Source organism: Setaria viridis, chromosome 2, assembly GCF_005286985.2.
Source record: "Setaria viridis chromosome 2, Setaria_viridis_v4.0, whole genome shotgun sequence".
Lineage (NCBI taxonomy): Eukaryota > Viridiplantae > Streptophyta > Magnoliopsida > Poales > Poaceae > Setaria > Setaria viridis.
Window position 1 is genome coordinate 6,471,688 of NC_048264.2, and position 16,788 is coordinate 6,488,475.

The 16,788-nt window shown below is 42.6% G+C and overlaps 1 protein-coding gene and 1 long non-coding RNA gene across 2 annotated transcripts; one reads left to right on the forward strand and one right to left on the reverse strand.

The window, feature by feature from the left end:
• Positions 1-244: 244 nt before the first annotated feature.
• On the reverse strand, positions 245-1,023 carry LOC117843512 (uncharacterized). Its single transcript, XR_004637751.2, has 2 exons — positions 595-1,023; positions 245-505 (listed from the first exon to the last, which is right to left on the reverse strand). It is a non-coding gene; the product is annotated as an uncharacterized lncRNA (long non-coding RNA).
• A 6,712-nt stretch (positions 1,024-7,735) lies between these two features.
• Positions 7,736-15,268, forward strand: LOC117843509 (coatomer subunit gamma-2). The gene is made up of 18 exons (XM_034724123.2): positions 7,736-7,986; positions 8,215-8,312; positions 8,433-8,483; positions 8,929-9,042; positions 9,121-9,321; positions 9,422-9,523; positions 9,724-9,831; positions 9,900-10,130; positions 11,038-11,288; positions 11,384-11,555; positions 11,934-12,089; positions 12,185-12,235; positions 12,482-12,622; positions 12,702-12,902; positions 12,993-13,124; positions 13,205-13,378; positions 14,146-14,385; positions 14,811-15,268. Exons 1-18 carry the CDS (start codon positions 7,938-7,940, stop codon positions 15,003-15,005), a joined length of 2,667 nt encoding a protein of 888 aa, XP_034580014.1. The 5' UTR covers positions 7,736-7,937; the 3' UTR covers positions 15,006-15,268.
• The last annotated feature ends 1,520 nt before the right edge of the window (positions 15,269-16,788 follow it).

Sequence of the window (16,788 nt, forward strand, 5' to 3'; positions counted from 1 at the left end):
ATATACTCAACTTTGCAGTGTTTAATAATCCTGTTGACCAGATTGAGGTGTAGCACTGTGCAACTAAGCCACAAAGAATCAAAGCAAGCCAGGCCATCGGCAACCATGGCCACCTGCTGAACGCTATACACTACTGCCGTTTCTTATCAAAACCGCTGCACATAGAGAACCTACATGTGCGAACTTATCTGCCATGCCGCTGCTGCAAAAGGCTGCGCGTATGGGTGAGACCATAGGCAGTAGCTAAAAAGGAATGCGATGACTTGCTACAATTCAATTATGGTTGTAATTGTTTACACAGTTTATTTACAAACTGAAATCAATAAACAGCTGTAAAGGTTATGCCAAGCTTGGGAATGTGGTAAAGATGACACCTAGTTATTAACAATAACAAGTTAAAGAAAACAAACACAATGCTGCACATACGACCTTATATTTGACTATTTGAGCAGATCCGTGGTGAACCTCGCTGAACATCTTTCTTCTGGCTATAAGGGCACCGGATCTACACAGGAGGGGAAATAATTAGAGAGAACTAGAAATAAAGACTCTTTCTTTACTTGTTTTCTGAAGATTTAGCACAAACTGACATACCTGAAGACTCCATCGGTAAGGATGAAAATGAAGAAAAACACAGCTCGGAGAGATGATGGGAAAGCTGCCTCCACGGGGGAGGAAGGCCGCACGGCGGCACAGGGTTACCTACAAATTATGCGTGAACTCAAAAGGTTAATGCAGATTGCTAAATCTAATGCCCGGCTCGGACATGGCTCGGCCGGTAGGAACTCGCTGGCGCTCCATGATAGAAGGGGCAACGAATTAAAGAGAAGAACAGGGGTGCGCCGGTGTCCTCGCCGACGAAGAGGACCGGTGGAATCGACTGCGGAAGGCAGTCAAACGAATGCCGGATTGAAGATGATGGCTTGCTGGTGAGCTACCGACAACTGAATGTGGCGGAGGCCCTATCCGCCAGCGGCTGGGCATGTTGAATCCCGGGGGGGGGGGGGGGGGGGGGGGGGGGGGTTGACCTACCATCTACAGGAGCTGCGGCATCTGTAGACAGGGGGTCAGATGGCTAGTGGAGTCCGTCGACGCCGGCAGCTAGGCGCGACGAAAGAGGAGGCCGATGCCTAGGCGAGCAGCTCGGGTAGGCAGCAAGCAAGCACCGGCAGGCGGCGGTGGCCGGAGACGGGGGTGGATGGTGAGTTGCGGCGAGGACGGAACGGGGTGGGGATAGGAAGGAATTGAATATGGATGAAGTGGACCCACGATCTAAATTGGTTGTGATTCAATCCGGAGAAAAAAACCTGAAAAAAAAGCCGGCAGGAGGCGGAGTGAGTTAGCCCTTTTTAGTTCACTCCAGCTCCCAACTTTAGCACTACGTAAAACGAAGATTCCCCATCACATCAAATTTTTGGTACATGTATGGAGTACTAAATGTAGATGAAATTAAAAACTGCACCGTTTTGTTGTACTTTGCGAGATGAATCTTTTGAGCCTAATTAGTCAATGTTTGGATAGTAATTCACAAATACAAACGAAACGCTACAGTATGCTACAGTAATTTGGCACCTCCAAACTTTGGCAACTAAACAAGGCCTTAAGTTGGCTCGGGCCTTAAGTTGGCTCGGGTACGGAATAGTTATTAGGTACTACTTATTAAGTGAGTCTACATATGCTCATTTGCTATTTAGGGTGCGCACACCCTCCGGTTACAACTCAAGAAACAACCCAGTTGCAATCCGATAAATAAACCAGCTGCAACTGGCAACCCGTCAGTTGCAACTGGAGGAACAACTCAGTTACACCCGGTGAAACGACCTACGGCCTGTTCGCTTCAAATTATTCAGCCGGCTTATCAGCCACCAAACAGTGTTTTCCTCTCACAACAAATCAGCCGTTTCAGCTTTTCAGCCGGCTTATAAGCTGAAGCGAACAGGCCCCTAGTTGCAACTCGGTAAACAAACCAATTACAATATGTCAGTTGCCACCAGAGAAACAAACCCAATTGCAACCCGTCAGTTGCAATTACTCAAAAAAGCTACGAGTTGCAATCAATATATACGTTGATCACCGAGTTGATATCCATACTACAAATTGCAACTCATATTTGTTACTTTGCAACTGGTCTAGCATTTAGTTCCAGCAAGTATCTATCACATCAAACGTTTAGATACTAATTAGAAGTATTAAATGTAGACTATTTACAAAACTCATTACACAGATGGAGGCTAAATGGCGAAACGAATCTATTAAATCTAATTAGTTAATGATTTGACAATGTGCTGCTATAGTAACCATTTGCTAATGATGGATTGATTAGGATTAATAGATTCGCCTCGCCGTTTAGCCTCCATCTGTGCAATTAATTTTATAATTAACTCATATTAGTCCTTCTAATTAGCCTCCAAATATTCGATGTGACACGGACTAAACTTTAGCTCCAGGATTGTTTCTTTAGTCCCTCCTAAAATTCCTGTCACATCGAATGTTTAGATACTAATTCGGAGTATTAAACATAGGCTAATTACAACCAATTGCATATATGGAGACTAATTTGTGAGACGAATCTATTAAGCTTAATTAGTCCATGATTTGATAATGCGATGCTAGAGTAAATATGTGCTGATGATGGATTAATTAGGCTTAATAGATTCATCTCGTGAATTAGCCTCTATCTATGTAATTAGTTTTATAATTAGCTCATATTTAGCTCTCCTTATTAGCCTCCAAATATTCGATATGACATGAGTTTTAGTCCGGACTAAATATCCAAACGCCCCTCCGTAACCCTCTATAAGATAGAATTGCAACTGATGTAGTGTTTAGGTTGCAACTGGGGGTGGGAACTACGGTGAGCATAGGCACATAATAGCAATATAGTGTGTATATATATATATTATATAATATATTATATATATAGGGCGCGTCTATTTAGCTCGCTGCGAGTTGAATAATATCCAACGCGTAGGCGGCGCCACGGCCAGAGCTCTGGCGAGCGTTCCATGTAGTAAAAAGCCACGTATTTCATCCGTAACTGTAAAAATCGTCCCCCAGCGTCATTATTGCTCTGTTTTAATGTGCGGGGTTTTCCTCCACCATAAATTACGCGCATCCTTCCGTGGCTGCCTGGATCCTGCCGATGGACAAGTGATCGACGCATGCAAGTACTGGTTGATTCTATCACATAATGATCTGACACAAATCACAGGTAGTAGTCATATGTTGTTGTTCATCGGAGACCAATTTCTAGGGCGGATTGATGGATGAGGTGGCGCTAGCATGTGATTTCCGCCCAGGTTTCACGGGAGTTGCTCCTTTTTCAGTTGTGAGAAGTAAAAAATGGATCCTTGGTTTCGTGCTGACTCCGTTTTTGAAAATTTTCATATGAATACAGTCGTACTGAGATCTACCCGCATGAATCGTGCAGGAGGATTTTGTTGCGTGCATACGCAAGAGGTTTTGCCAGTATTTTGCCGGATCCAGTCGGCCGCCGCGCACATATTACGTCGTTCTCAATGCAGGTAGTAAAAATCCATAAACCACCGTTTGCCACATGGCATTCTTTATTTTATTCATGTCGTGGGAGAGATGCTGACTGTTAGAGAATGAAGAACTTCCGTAGGGAGTGGAAGGATGAAAATGATTCTCTTCTGTATTGATTATTGAGTCACTGTTACATTTATATAGGATGAGGGGGTGTGAAGGCATCCCTTCCGAAAGTGTGTGGCCCCTTCTGTACTAATCACATAATTATCTCTTAATTATATTTTTAAATAATTGATCACCAATTAGTGATTCACCGCACCGACAAATTGCAAAATATTTGTAGAAAACTGAACCTGGGCACGGGGGATTTCATTATCTCCAATGCCGCACTACGATTCCTGATTATTACTCCATTGACGGTTCTTCCGTAGTGCTGGGAGGGCCTCCATTCTTGATGCCGCTTGTGCCCTCATCTTGTCCATCGTCGTCGTCGTCGTCATGCTGCAAGGTGTAGCCTGAAATGACAGAGCGTCGAGGAACGAGGGATCAGGTTCCTCTCCATCTACCAGGCAGAGCGTCTTGTATCGAAGATATGCGCTGAAGTCTTCGAGCGTCTTGACGTCTGGAGGAATTGGCGGATCGTCGCTGCAAAAAATGCTCAAGGACGACATCCTTGAACTGCTTGATGTCAGGGGCCGACATGGTCCATGACAACACTGCCGGATATGTGCCTGTGGCTGAAAAAACAATTGAGATGCTGCAGAACGTTACATAGCCGGGAAGAAAAATGGAGTACTGCCGGACGTAAATGTGAGCGCGTGTTAGGGGCCAAAACAATCGCTTTTTCAAAAGAGGCCATAATTTTATATTTTTGCAATTGACACGTATTAAAATTACCTCATAATTCCTTGATAGGCCATGCGTATATGCAGCACTAAAAAATATACCAAGAGAACAGTCCGAGGTTGTGCAGCATTGGTGGGCATACCAATGGCACGATTCCCGATCACTGTGAACAGTAATTCAATGTAATCGGACTTTGGTTTAACGAATAGTAGATGGAATTACGGCTTAATGTGAACACTGATCTAGGTGCCGCCGATGAGATGTAAGAACTCGAGGAGCTCGCTGACGACGATGGCAGCGAGCCGGTGACAGTGCAAAAACAAAGGACTGCGCGCGAGTGAGATGACTACAGGTGTGGCTTCGTCTCGCGTGAATTGTATTTTGGCTCCAGCTTGAACTTCCCGTTTCGCTATTTTTAATTCCCCAGTGGATAAACCAAGCTTATCTTCTTGGCTCTGCTGCATCAGCGGGTACGGTGATCAACAGGTGGCCATGGGATTCAAGAAGCAGAGTGCTTAACTATGATACCAAGACAATGGCATGTTTCTTGTTTGACCTTTTTTTTTGGGGTTGAGAATTCAATGTCAATGCTAATGAGCTTCGATAGCACGCATTTTCAAACTTCTTTTAAATGTCAATCAAGCAGCTAAATTTTTTTGTCATCCGAGTTACCGGTGGGCTGCCGATGCGGCTGCCTGCACTGCTCGTGGGCCGAATGCTACTCGCCTTTTTCTCTTTGTTTGAGCGATAGTTTTAGCCCATTTGTGTGGCAGATTCGGCCCATTTAAAAGCGTGTTTGCTTACTTGCTTTGGGACTTCTAACTTGCTTCGGCCGAGGTTGTATCTTGGTGTTTTCATTTTCCCTTTCTTTTCTGTATTTCTCGTTCTAATCTTAATATTTGCAGTCACTGCTTTACGTTCCATTTTTATTTTTTATTATTTAAATATCACATATTGAGTTTTTCCCCTCCTTTCAATTTCACACATGTAAGCACATTTATCTAAAAAATCAAGTTATTTTTTAGGCAGGAAGAAAAGTGCCTTTTTTTGGCGAAGAGGAAGAAACGTGCCTAATTTGTGTAAAATTAGAATTTGTTTTTAATTTTTGTGTGGTGGTGTTCCCATGTCCTTTCTGGTTGTAAAGATGACTAAATGTGTCTTAGGTAGGCCAAAATGTGTCTAAATATTTTGTAGATGTGCCTAATAAACCTTTTTTTTTGCAAATGTGTTGTGAAGCACACTATCAGTTTCTTAGGTAGGCCAAAATGTGTCTAAATTTAGTGGAACAAAATTTACTGAATTTTCCATTTCTACACATACAGCGTACCAGGCCAGATAACGCTTATTTTTTTTAAAAAAAGTCAATTTCTTAGATGTGTCTAAAATTTGTAAAAGTTAGATTGAATTTATTTTCTTAATTCCACATACGAAATAACATTTATTTCATAAAATCAAGTCCGTTTTTAATGAGATAGGAAAAGATGTGCTTAAATTTTGCGTACCCAAAAAGATGCTGAACTTTCTTACAAATAATCACCCAAATTTTCCGGATGCACAAAATGGCATGTATCACGCGTGCTTTATCCGTTGGTAGTTGAAATTAAAAAAAAAGCTCAAGTGAGAGCACGGAGAAAAATAGCCAAATGTCACATATATAGATAATAAAGTCGATTTATTGAAGTCGAGAAAAACAAATTCACTTGCCTTTTTTCTGGTTGTAAAGATTGACAAGGATTTTACATTTCATTTAAGCAAGCAAAACAATAGCCCCAATGTGTAAATACGAATCTCAGCTCAACAAAGCTTCCATCGTAGCACGCACGTTGCTTAGCTTGGGTCGGTGATACAATGCAATCGGACTTGGAGAGTCTTCGAGGTGAAGTATATAGCGCGGTTGAAACGATAAAAAAACGACCGTATCGTGATCCAACTGAATTCGGCATCCGCGTGAGCCTACAAAAGGCAGAGCACTCCCGCGCCAAAAAAAAGAGAGAGAATGGCACAAGCCAGGACGGTGCGCGCACGCACGCACGAACAGCGAGCGTCTACTCTCGCGGAGGGCACCTGTCGACCTGCGCGACGACTCGGAGCACGACGAAACGGGCCCTGGTTGCATTGCATCGGCCACGCAATGCACGAGCTAGGAGATGGCTACAATCCTAGCTGAGCGATGTGCCGCGCTTTCACCACTGGTGTAGGACCAAGCTGCTTGATACGTCGGTTTCTATGATCAATCAAATTTACCAATCCTTTATAAAAAAAACAATGGAAGAGAGGATGTGGTCGCCGGATAAGTTTTTGTGCTTCTTTTTCAGTTGCCACATAAAACCGATCTAATAATTACCAATCCTTTAAGTAAGCGGGCTCATTTTCAGGGGCTCCAGCTCTCCCAGCCCCCCAACACTGGATCATATGCACATTTAAGGACGGATGCATAATAAATTGTTATATTTTTTTCCTGAAATTTCTTCTACATTTAGCCTTTAAGATCATATGGCTCAAGTCTGCAACTGTGCTCCTTAACCTTTGTTCAATTTGCACATATGCATCCTTTTTCTTTTATGGAGAGGACACTCACGCCGTTGGGGGAGAAAGGGGTCAGAGGAGGGCCTTGAGCCCCTGGTTTACCAGAAAAAGGAAACTACTATGATCTTAATTGTGATATTAGCTAATGTTCTTGGCATGGTAAACTTTGATACACATCTCACTTGCCATACGCACATACATTTGTCCGGGTTTATCGTACATTCATGTGGTCAATGCAGCTGATCTATGATCATTGCTTGCTCTTGATATGGTTCCTAAGATAAGTGGACAACGTACGCAATGATTCATGTTAAATTCTTTTTAAATAGATGTAGATATAAGATTGTGTTATTCTTTAAAATTATATGGCGGGAACTTTATATACTTAAGCACCTAATTTTTTTACCATGATACATGAGTGTTCAACTGCTCTTTTTTCCAACCACACACCTAGCTTGCTTCATGAAGTTTAGGTGTTAAATGGGCTACAACTCTCAATTTTTTAAATGAGGCTTAAAATATCTAGAATACGTTTTAGAACAATATTGAGAAAAAGTTGATGCACCGCTCAAACACCTCATGAGATGTCAATTTTCCTATTAAATATAGATGAGAAAAGTTTATTATATATCCTAACTAATCCTAGTGTCATCGTAAAAAACATCACACAATTGTTCAATTTTGAACTTCTTTTACGGATTTCCATATTTATCTGATATACACGTAATAGTTTATAAAAAAATAATTATGATCAACGCGCCGGTGTGCATGGTTGAATTGCATCCGAAGGAAAGGAAACGCTGCTCATTTCCTCAACGACTGGCAGGGTGGTAGTACCCCTTCCTCCCCCTCCCCCCCCCTCGTCCTTCCCTTTGCCAGATTCAGATCCATGCTGCCCGCCTCCCCACTCCTGTAAGCTCCGCGCCTCCTCCTCCCCTCCTCACTCCTCCCGTCCTCCGAATCCAGCGCGGCCACCGCTCGCGGGAACCCCTCGTGCCGCCCGCCGCTCCCCCGCCCCGGCGCCGCCGGCTCGGGCGCCCTCCCCCGCGCGCGCCGCCCCGACAGCAGCCGCGGCCATGGCGCAGCCGCTCGTCGTGAAGAAGGACGACGACCTCGACGAGGAAGGTGCGCGCGCGCGCCCCGGCGCCTCTCGCCTCTCTCTCTCCTCCTCCCCTTCGCTGTGCGCCCGTGCGCGCGTTCGGCTTTGTGTGTGTATGTGCCCGTGCGCGCGCGTGCTCGCTCAGATCTGCGCTCACCGGGCCATAGATCTGGCGCGATCCGGCCCGGGCGGATCGCCGCGCCCTTCACCATTGCGGTTGGCTGACTGATTGCTTGCTTGGTTCGCTGCTGCAGAGTACTACTCGCCGTTCCTCGGCATCGAGAAGGGCGCCGTGCTGCAGGAGGCCCGCGTCTTCCACGACCCGCAGCTCGACGCGCGGCGATGCTGCCAGGTGCCCGTCTACCCAATCGCATTTCAATTCCCTCCCACGGGATCTCGCGATACTGCGAATGCGTCCGCAGGCCCATGTTAATGTCGTGTGGTTTCTGATGCTTTCTGCCCGTATCTGTAGGTCATTACCAAGCTTCTATACCTGCTCAACCAGGGCGACACCTTTACCAAGGTACAGTGGCACGTGGCTTATCTTCTCGTGATCGTAGTTTGTCTTGGTTTGTGGATTCGAATTGCTGGGCCTAGATGTTTACATTGCTCATGTACATGGATAAGTAATCTGGAGCTACGTGTATTCGTCATATATATTTAAAATTCATGTGAGGTTTTGACATCCCTAGTCATCTGTAAAGAAGTTGGTACTTGGAAAATTAGGTATGGCACATTTGTACCCTGAGTAACATTAGGTGAGGGGTTAGTTGCTATCTTGATGTGCAGAGTACACATTAAGTTGTGTATGTTCCAAACACTCAAAAGTACAAAGGAGATCTTAGAGTACATAAAATCACATTTGTGGAGGTAGTGCCATTTTGAATTTCCTCAGTACATTAGCGTGGCCATTGTGCCCTAGTCCAGAACATGTGTTCTAGGTACATGAGTGTGGAAAATTTTTGTAGGTGGAGGCCACGGAGGTCTTCTTTGCAACAACCAAGCTGTTCCAGTCCAAGGATGCTGGGCTTAGGAGGATGGTGTACCTCATGATCAAGGAACTCTCGCCTTCAGCTGATGAGGTTGGTAATTGTTACTTTGTGATACTATGCATTTTATGGAATGTGGGAGTGACTTCATTTGTGATTTATTGGGTGTAGGTTATCATAGTCACCAGCTCTTTGATGAAGGACATGAATAGCAAAACTGACATGTACCGTGCAAACGCTATTAGAGTACTCTGTCGTATTATCGACTCAACTCTACTCACCCAAATCGAGAGGTATTTGAAGCAAGCCATTGTTGATAAGAATCCTGTTGTGGCCAGTGCGGCCCTTGTTAGTGGCATCTACTTGCTTCAGGTATGTCCCGCAGTTATATTTGTGCTCTTATTGGGTATCTTGTTATTGGCAGCTTTATATCCTTATGATTATGTTTTCTGCATGTTTTTATTATTGGCAGACAAGTCCGGAAGTCGTGAAAAGATGGAGCAATGAAGTTCAGGAGGCTGTGCAGTCAAGAGCTGCTCTTGTGCAGTTTCATGCCCTTGCTCTTCTTCACCAAGTGAGTTCAGCATTTGATGCTTCTCTTAAGTTGGATTGGCATCTCCATAATATCTTCAAATAGTCAAATGTAGGCGAAAAATTAACTATTCAGCCCTGGTTTATTTGCTACTTTATGGGCAATAACAAGGAGCATTGTGTTATGCACAAATTGTTATCAAGCTACAAATAAGTTATAACATCATCTATCTGGCATTTCAGATTAGACAAAATGACCGATTGGCTGTCAGCAAGCTCGTCACTAGTTTGACCAGGGGTTCGGTTCGCTCACCTTTGGCCCAATGCCTGCTTATTCGCTACACTAGCCAGGTATGTGTTCTAATTCTTCAAGATTTATAACAGGTAGACCATAGATATCTGAAATGTGGCGTCCACAGGTGATTAGAGAGTCTGGCACGAACCAAAGTGGAGATCGCCCTTTCTTTGATTTCCTCGAGTCCTGTCTCCGGAACAAAGCAGAAATGGTCATACTTGAGGCTGCAAGAGCGATAACTGAACTGAATGGTGTCACAAGCCGCGAGCTTACACCTGCAATTACTGTGCTGCAGCTGTTCTTAAGTTCATCCAAACCTGTTCTCAGATTCGCAGCTGTTCGCACACTTAATAAGGTTTGTCTGCTTATTTTGATATATTAACTATTCTTGATATTATGCTCATCTCATTTAAGTTTATTGTTTATTAAGGTGCCAATACGGAATCTATGGCTTTCAAAAGTCTGGGTTTCCTTTTCGTCTCAGAAATACAATAATACAGCAATATTGTTCCTACCTGTTCTGTATTCATACTTATTTTGGCTTGAGATGGACTTTGCCTTTTCATGAATGGACTGCTTAAAAAGGGTCTAAAGCTTGAATGTCTGAAGTTAATAATCTTGGATAATTTGTTTCCTACAACATTCAGTTTGTGCTTGCTTTAAATTCTCCCAGTAGCCATATAATATAGCTGGTTTGGACTGTCAATCTATCAACTCCTTTCAATCAAGTTACAAATGCTTTGTGCCTCAACAACTATTTCATCGAATTCTTGGTTCAATGATTGTTTATACATAGTGCTCCACAATAGTTGATCCTTGGGTAGGACAAAGACATATTTTTTGGTTACTAGACTGATTTGGTGTCATTTGTTTGAAGCAAGATTTCTATTTCAGAATGACACTTTTTTATAATGGCTCCACGGACACATTTTTTATGGCAAGTTCTGAATCTGCTATTTTTCTTCCTACTAGTACCATAGATGGCAGCTTAAAGAAAAAAGAAGAAAGAAAGCAATTTATTCCTTTTTTGTTTGTTTGGTGATCATATATGTTTCCATAATTTTGTTAGAACTAGGATATCTTTTCCTGTGTGACTGGTCTATCATGGGAAATTTATGCCCCCTTATGGAAATCTGTTTGTGTTCCACATATGGCTGTTGGCATTAACATTCTTATCGATAGTATGAGATTGTTCTTGTAGAATTTTTGTCAGAATCTTATTGCATTATTTTTACTGAGTGCTCATGTACATAATTGTACAGGTTGCATCAACTCATCCTTTGGCTGTCACGAACTGTAACATAGATATGGAGAGCTTAATCTCTGATCAGAACAGGAGTATTGCAACCCTTGCGATCACAACACTGTTGAAGACAGGCAATGAGTCAAGTGTTGATCGTTTAATGAAACAGATGACCAACTTTATGTCAGATATAGCTGATGAATTCAAGATCGTTGTTGTCGAAGCAATAAGATCCCTGTGTTTGAAGTTCCCTCTGAAATATCGCTCGCTGTATGTATAGTAGCACAGCTTCTTGTACTGCTCTTGTTAAAATATCCTAAACTAGCCTTTTCACCTGAGCTATAACTTCCATATATGTTGTCCAGGATGAACTTCTTGAGTAATATTCTACGAGAAGAGGGTGGATTTGAGTACAAGAAAGCCATAGTTGATTCAATTATCATACTCATTAGAGATATTCCTGATGCAAAGGAAAGTGGTTTGTTTCACTTATGTGAATTCATAGAAGACTGTGAATTCACCTATTTGTCCACTCAGGTAATCATTGTGTAGGCATGAAATCTGGAAAATAGCAGTAAGATATTGACTTAATTTCCTTGTCTAAATATGTGCCTTCTGCTGTGTAGAGATTTTTTTTGCTCCTGTATGTATAATGGGCTGACCAAATTGAAAGCTTCAACTGAACACATTTTGTGTTTTCCTATAACACTGACATTGATGATTATGGACTGCTAAAATATTTGTTCATAAACTACTTAAGGCCATCTGTGTAAATTTCTGTATATTTTTATATTGTGCTTGTGGATAGTTGTTTCCCCTTCAAAGTGGGTGTAGATATGATGTACTAGCATACCCTGAGCTACATTACATTTTTGTGTTATAATCAAATTGCTTTTCTTTTTAATCTTGTGACAGATTCTTCACTTTTTGGGAAATGAAGGCCCAAAAACATCAGATCCCAGTAAATACATTCGTTATATATACAATAGAGTGATACTTGAAAATGCTACGGTTCGTGCTGGTGCAGTAAGCACATTGGCAAAGTTTGGTGCGTTGGTTGACTCACTCAAGGTACTTACATAGTTTTTTATAGTTTATTCTGTTATACTGTGCAACATGTTTCTTCTCTATCTAATATCTGTTACACTTACAATCTTTTTATCTAGCCTCGCATATTCGTCCTCCTGAGACGTTGCCTGTTTGATGGTGATGATGAGGTTAGTGTGAAACCTCACCCATGAAAATACTTATATGCTGTTTTGTATAATTCAGTAATCCCTTCCACCGTGTGCTTTCCTTGTTTACTGTTTGCTGACCTCATTGGCATTTTCGTCAGTTCGTCTAGGAAAGTCTAAATTGTGAGACAAAAGTTCTAATTAGATAAATGGCCTTGTCATATTCTTGTTCCCTATATAGGAATGTTTTGTTTGCTGACATTTGATATGCTATTTTTATCTTTCTAGGTGCGTGACAGAGCGACCCTTTACCTCAAGTTGTTAGGTGGGGAAGCTACAGTTGGTGAGACTGAGAAGGACGTGAATGAGTTTCTCTTTGGTTCACTTGATGTTCCACTAGTAAACTTGGAGACAAGCCTGCGTAATTATGTATGTTTCGGTCACTTCAATATAATTATGATTTTGCTCTATCATCCTGTCACCTTATGCTACGGTAACTTCTTGACAGGAACCTTCGGATGTACCTTTTGATATTTCGTCTGTTCCAAAGGAGACAAAATCACAACCACTTGCTGAGAAGAAGTCTACAGGCAAGAAACCGACTGGTCCGGCATCTGCTCTCAGTGGCCCTGTTTCTACTGTTGACGCATCTTATGAGAAGCTTCTTTCATCCATTCCTGAATTTGCTGATTTTGGAAAGCTATTTAAGGTTGGTATTGATTTTGCTTATATGGAAGACAAGCATATGCACTGGCTAAATCACATTTCATGTGTTGTAACCTTTTCTTCTCTCTTCCAGTCATCAGCACCTGTAGAATTGACTGAAGCTGAGACTGAATATTCAGTTAATGTTGTGAAGCATATTTATGATGGACATATTGTGCTCCAATACAACTGTACCAATACAATTCCTGAACAATTGCTTGAACAGGTATGAAACTTCTTTCATATGTAATTGGATATCATGTATCTTTATGATTCAGTGCTTTTCTTAACTCCTCAATTTCGCAGGTGATTGTTTTTGTTGATGCTTCGGAGGCTGATGAATTTTTAGAAGTTACCTCGAAGCCTTTGGAATCCTTACCTTATGATTCCCCTGGACAGACCTTTGTGGCTTTTGAAAAGCCTGAAGGTGTCATTGCCACCGGCAAGTTCTCAAATATACTGAAATTCATTGTTAAGGAGGTATGGTTTTATACCCTTCTCAAATACACTGGACGGATCCTTGTGGCTTTTATATGTTGTCTTTTATACCCTTCTCTAAGCATTTCATTTGAGGATTAGCTTTCTTATTGGAATTACCTGAGCGAGTTTTCTAGGAAAACTTTTTAGTCTGAACCAGATTCGTAAAACCTGGTTACTTGTCTTTTATACCCTTCTCTAAGCATTTCATTTGAGGATTAGCATTCATATTGGAATTACCTGAACCAGTTTTCTAGAAAAACCTTTTAGTCTGAACCAGATTCGTAAAACCTGGTTACTGTCAAAACTAATCTGGTTCTCCAGCAAGGTCCCTAGCTACTTCTGAATCATCTCCATACTGACTTTATTAGCTGTGATTTGATCAAGCATGGTGTTTTGTGTTATACTTAGGTTAATCTGTACCTAAATAATGTTTGAACTCAAAATACTTCTGTTTTGTTCTACTTTTATTTTTTCCTTTTCTATTCTCACAAGTGCATTGAGCTTCTGCCTAGCACAGAGTTTCCGTTGTATTGTTAGTTTGATACTCGGGTAGTTGGGTGTCCTTGACAAATGCAGCAAACTGGGACCTACATTTGCAAAATGCGTATGAAAGCATTTGAATTAAGAACGCAATAAAAAATAAAATCACACATCATACATACACACTTAAATCTATGCAGAGAATTTGTGTAATGCTTCCCCTCGTTTCCAATTTGATGTGTTCAACAATAAGTTTATGGGTTGTGACTCATTTTGTTGTGTTTCAGGTTGATCCATCCACAGGTGAAGCTGAGGATGATGGTGTTGAAGACGAGTACCAGCTTGAAGATCTTGAAATTGTTTCTGCTGATTATATGTTGAAGGTGGGAGTATCCAACTTCCGAAATGCCTGGGAAAACATGGATCCAGAGAGTGAGCGGGTTGATGAGTATGGACTTGGAGTAAGGGAAGGCTTAGCTGAGGCTGTTAGTGCTGTTATAAGCATCCTCGGGATGCAGCCTTGTGAGGTTAGTCTTTCTGTTATCACTTTTTTTTGCCCTACGAGATGGATGCCATAACAATATAATAATAATATGTGTTGTAATTTTTCCTACATTGTTGGATAGTGGTTTCTACCTTGTGCAGAGAGAGAAAAATTGCATGATTTACAGTTTTGTTTTTTTAATAATTATCATGACCTGTACCAACAGGCAATAACTTGCATTTTCCACCAACATTCGATAACATTTTAGCTTCCAATAATTTCTGACTGAATTGATAGTTCAAAACAACCAAAAACAGCTGAAAGACATGCTCTTCCCTGTAGCTACTACCAGGATTTCCAGTCCCTTGCCTCCTGGTTATGCTGTGATTTGGAACCCTGGCCGTTTTCACATGAAAGCATTGCTTCTGTAACCTTAATCTGACGATACCATTTGCCTTTTGTTTGTAGGGTACTGACGTGGTCCCAAGCAATTCAAGGTCGCACACTTGTCTGCTCTCCGGTGTATTTATCGGCAACGTGAAAGTCTTGGTGAGGCTGTCATTCGGAATCACTTCTTCGAAGGAGGTGGCCATGAAGCTTGCTGTCAGATCAGATGACCCAGAGATCAGTGACAAGATCCACGAGATTGTTGCTAATGGCTAAAACATGAGCGTTAGAGTTCCTCTTTTGACTCTTCTTGTTTTGGCTTTCATACTACCGAAAGCTCGAGGGAATTCAATTAATTCTAGTATATGTAAGCTTGGTTTCCTGTTGGATCCATCTTTTGTTGCACCGCCATTCTTCTGTCAGTCGTTAGTATACGTGAAAACACCTTTTGGATGATTGGGATCTGTACAATTTCTTTATATATGGACTCTGGATAGTATATGTAATAATATTCAAAGCGAAGTTTTGCCCTCTGATAACATGCACATTTTCTCAGAATTGTACAATCTGTATCTACTGGATCTGAGGGCAAATCGCCTCGGCCCAGCCCGCTGCAGGGCCTGCTTGTTTTTCTCTTGTTCTTATGCCCTCCATAAGCTTCGTCTAAACCGTTGGTTTAAGATGCAGTTTGATGGCTTTTCAGATGAGTGAGGTTGCATGCCTAAAGGCACGGACCTGCACGAACATCGGAAGCTCCTGGATTTTACTTGGACAAGGTTCACGGTGCTTTCGGTTGGACTTTCTAACCTGCTTTTGAAAAAGCTAAAAGCCAACTAAAGGGCTAGCCAACTAAAGGGCTAGCCAACTAAAAGGTTTAAAAGCATTTAGTTTTTGCGAAAGTTAAAAGCCAATCAAAAGGGCTTAAAAGTTTTAGATGCTTTAGGTCAAGCTGCTTTTTACTCTAGTACCAAAAGCATATTTCCCCCTACTTTCACTTGTGGGGCAAAAAGTTACCCATCTGCCACTGATTATGAAGATACCGGTTTGTTTTCTTCTGTTCCCGTCCAACTCCCACACCTGGCGCCCCCACCCAACTCTCGTACCCGACCGGCGCCCCAGGCGGACCGCCGCCCGCGACTACGGCAGTAGAGGAAGGGTGGGAATAGGGGATGGAGAATCCATGACTCACCGGAGTTCTGTTTTGGCGGTCAATTGTGGAAGATGTGGTCAGGACAGGGGGTTTCACCGGCGGTAGCCGAGCTCGGGGCCGGCGGCAATGGTGGGCGGGGATTCTTCAATTCCCAGTCGGAGGAGCCATGGCCAGCGATGAGAGGAGGTGGAGAGGGTAGAGGAGAGTGGGGGGAAGGTTCGGCCGCCGGCTATTTGATAATGGTGGCTGGAGCAGGGAGGGATTTGGCCGGCGAGTGAGGTTATTCTTGGTTTAGTTCTTGATTTTCAAGAGGAAGAAGAAAGAGAGCAAGAGAATGGCAGAGGATTCTTAACGGAGAAGGAAGAGAGGAGAGGGATTGTGTCGTGAGCGCGGGCTCCGCCGGGCGCGAGTTTCGCCATGGGCGAGAGCTCCGCCGTGGGGTGGACTGGCCAGTGGGAGGAAGAAGAAGGGGCTGATGAGCGGGACCCGCTTATCAGTGAGAGAGGGAGAGTTGAGTGGGGTGGACTGTGGATGACATGTAGGATCTACTCGACAGTTTATTCAAAAGCCACAGCTGCTCTAACCAAACGGCCTTCTACTTTTCCCACAGCTGCTTTCTAACCACTACTTTTCTACAGCCCACAGCTCACAGCAGCTTTTCCAAAAGCCATGGTCCAACCAAACACACCCTTAGTGTAACAGATTAATCAACCCAGGATAGATTCCAACCCAGGGGCCAGGATAGATTAGTCAACGGTGTCATACGATGTGATTATAATATAAAGCAAATTTGAAGATATCCTAGAAAGCACTTTATTACCACCTATAAGTCAAATTCCACCTCAAGACTCTTCCTTAAAACAAGAAAAAAATCCATTATACGGTGATATGAATTATAGTTTGTTCCTT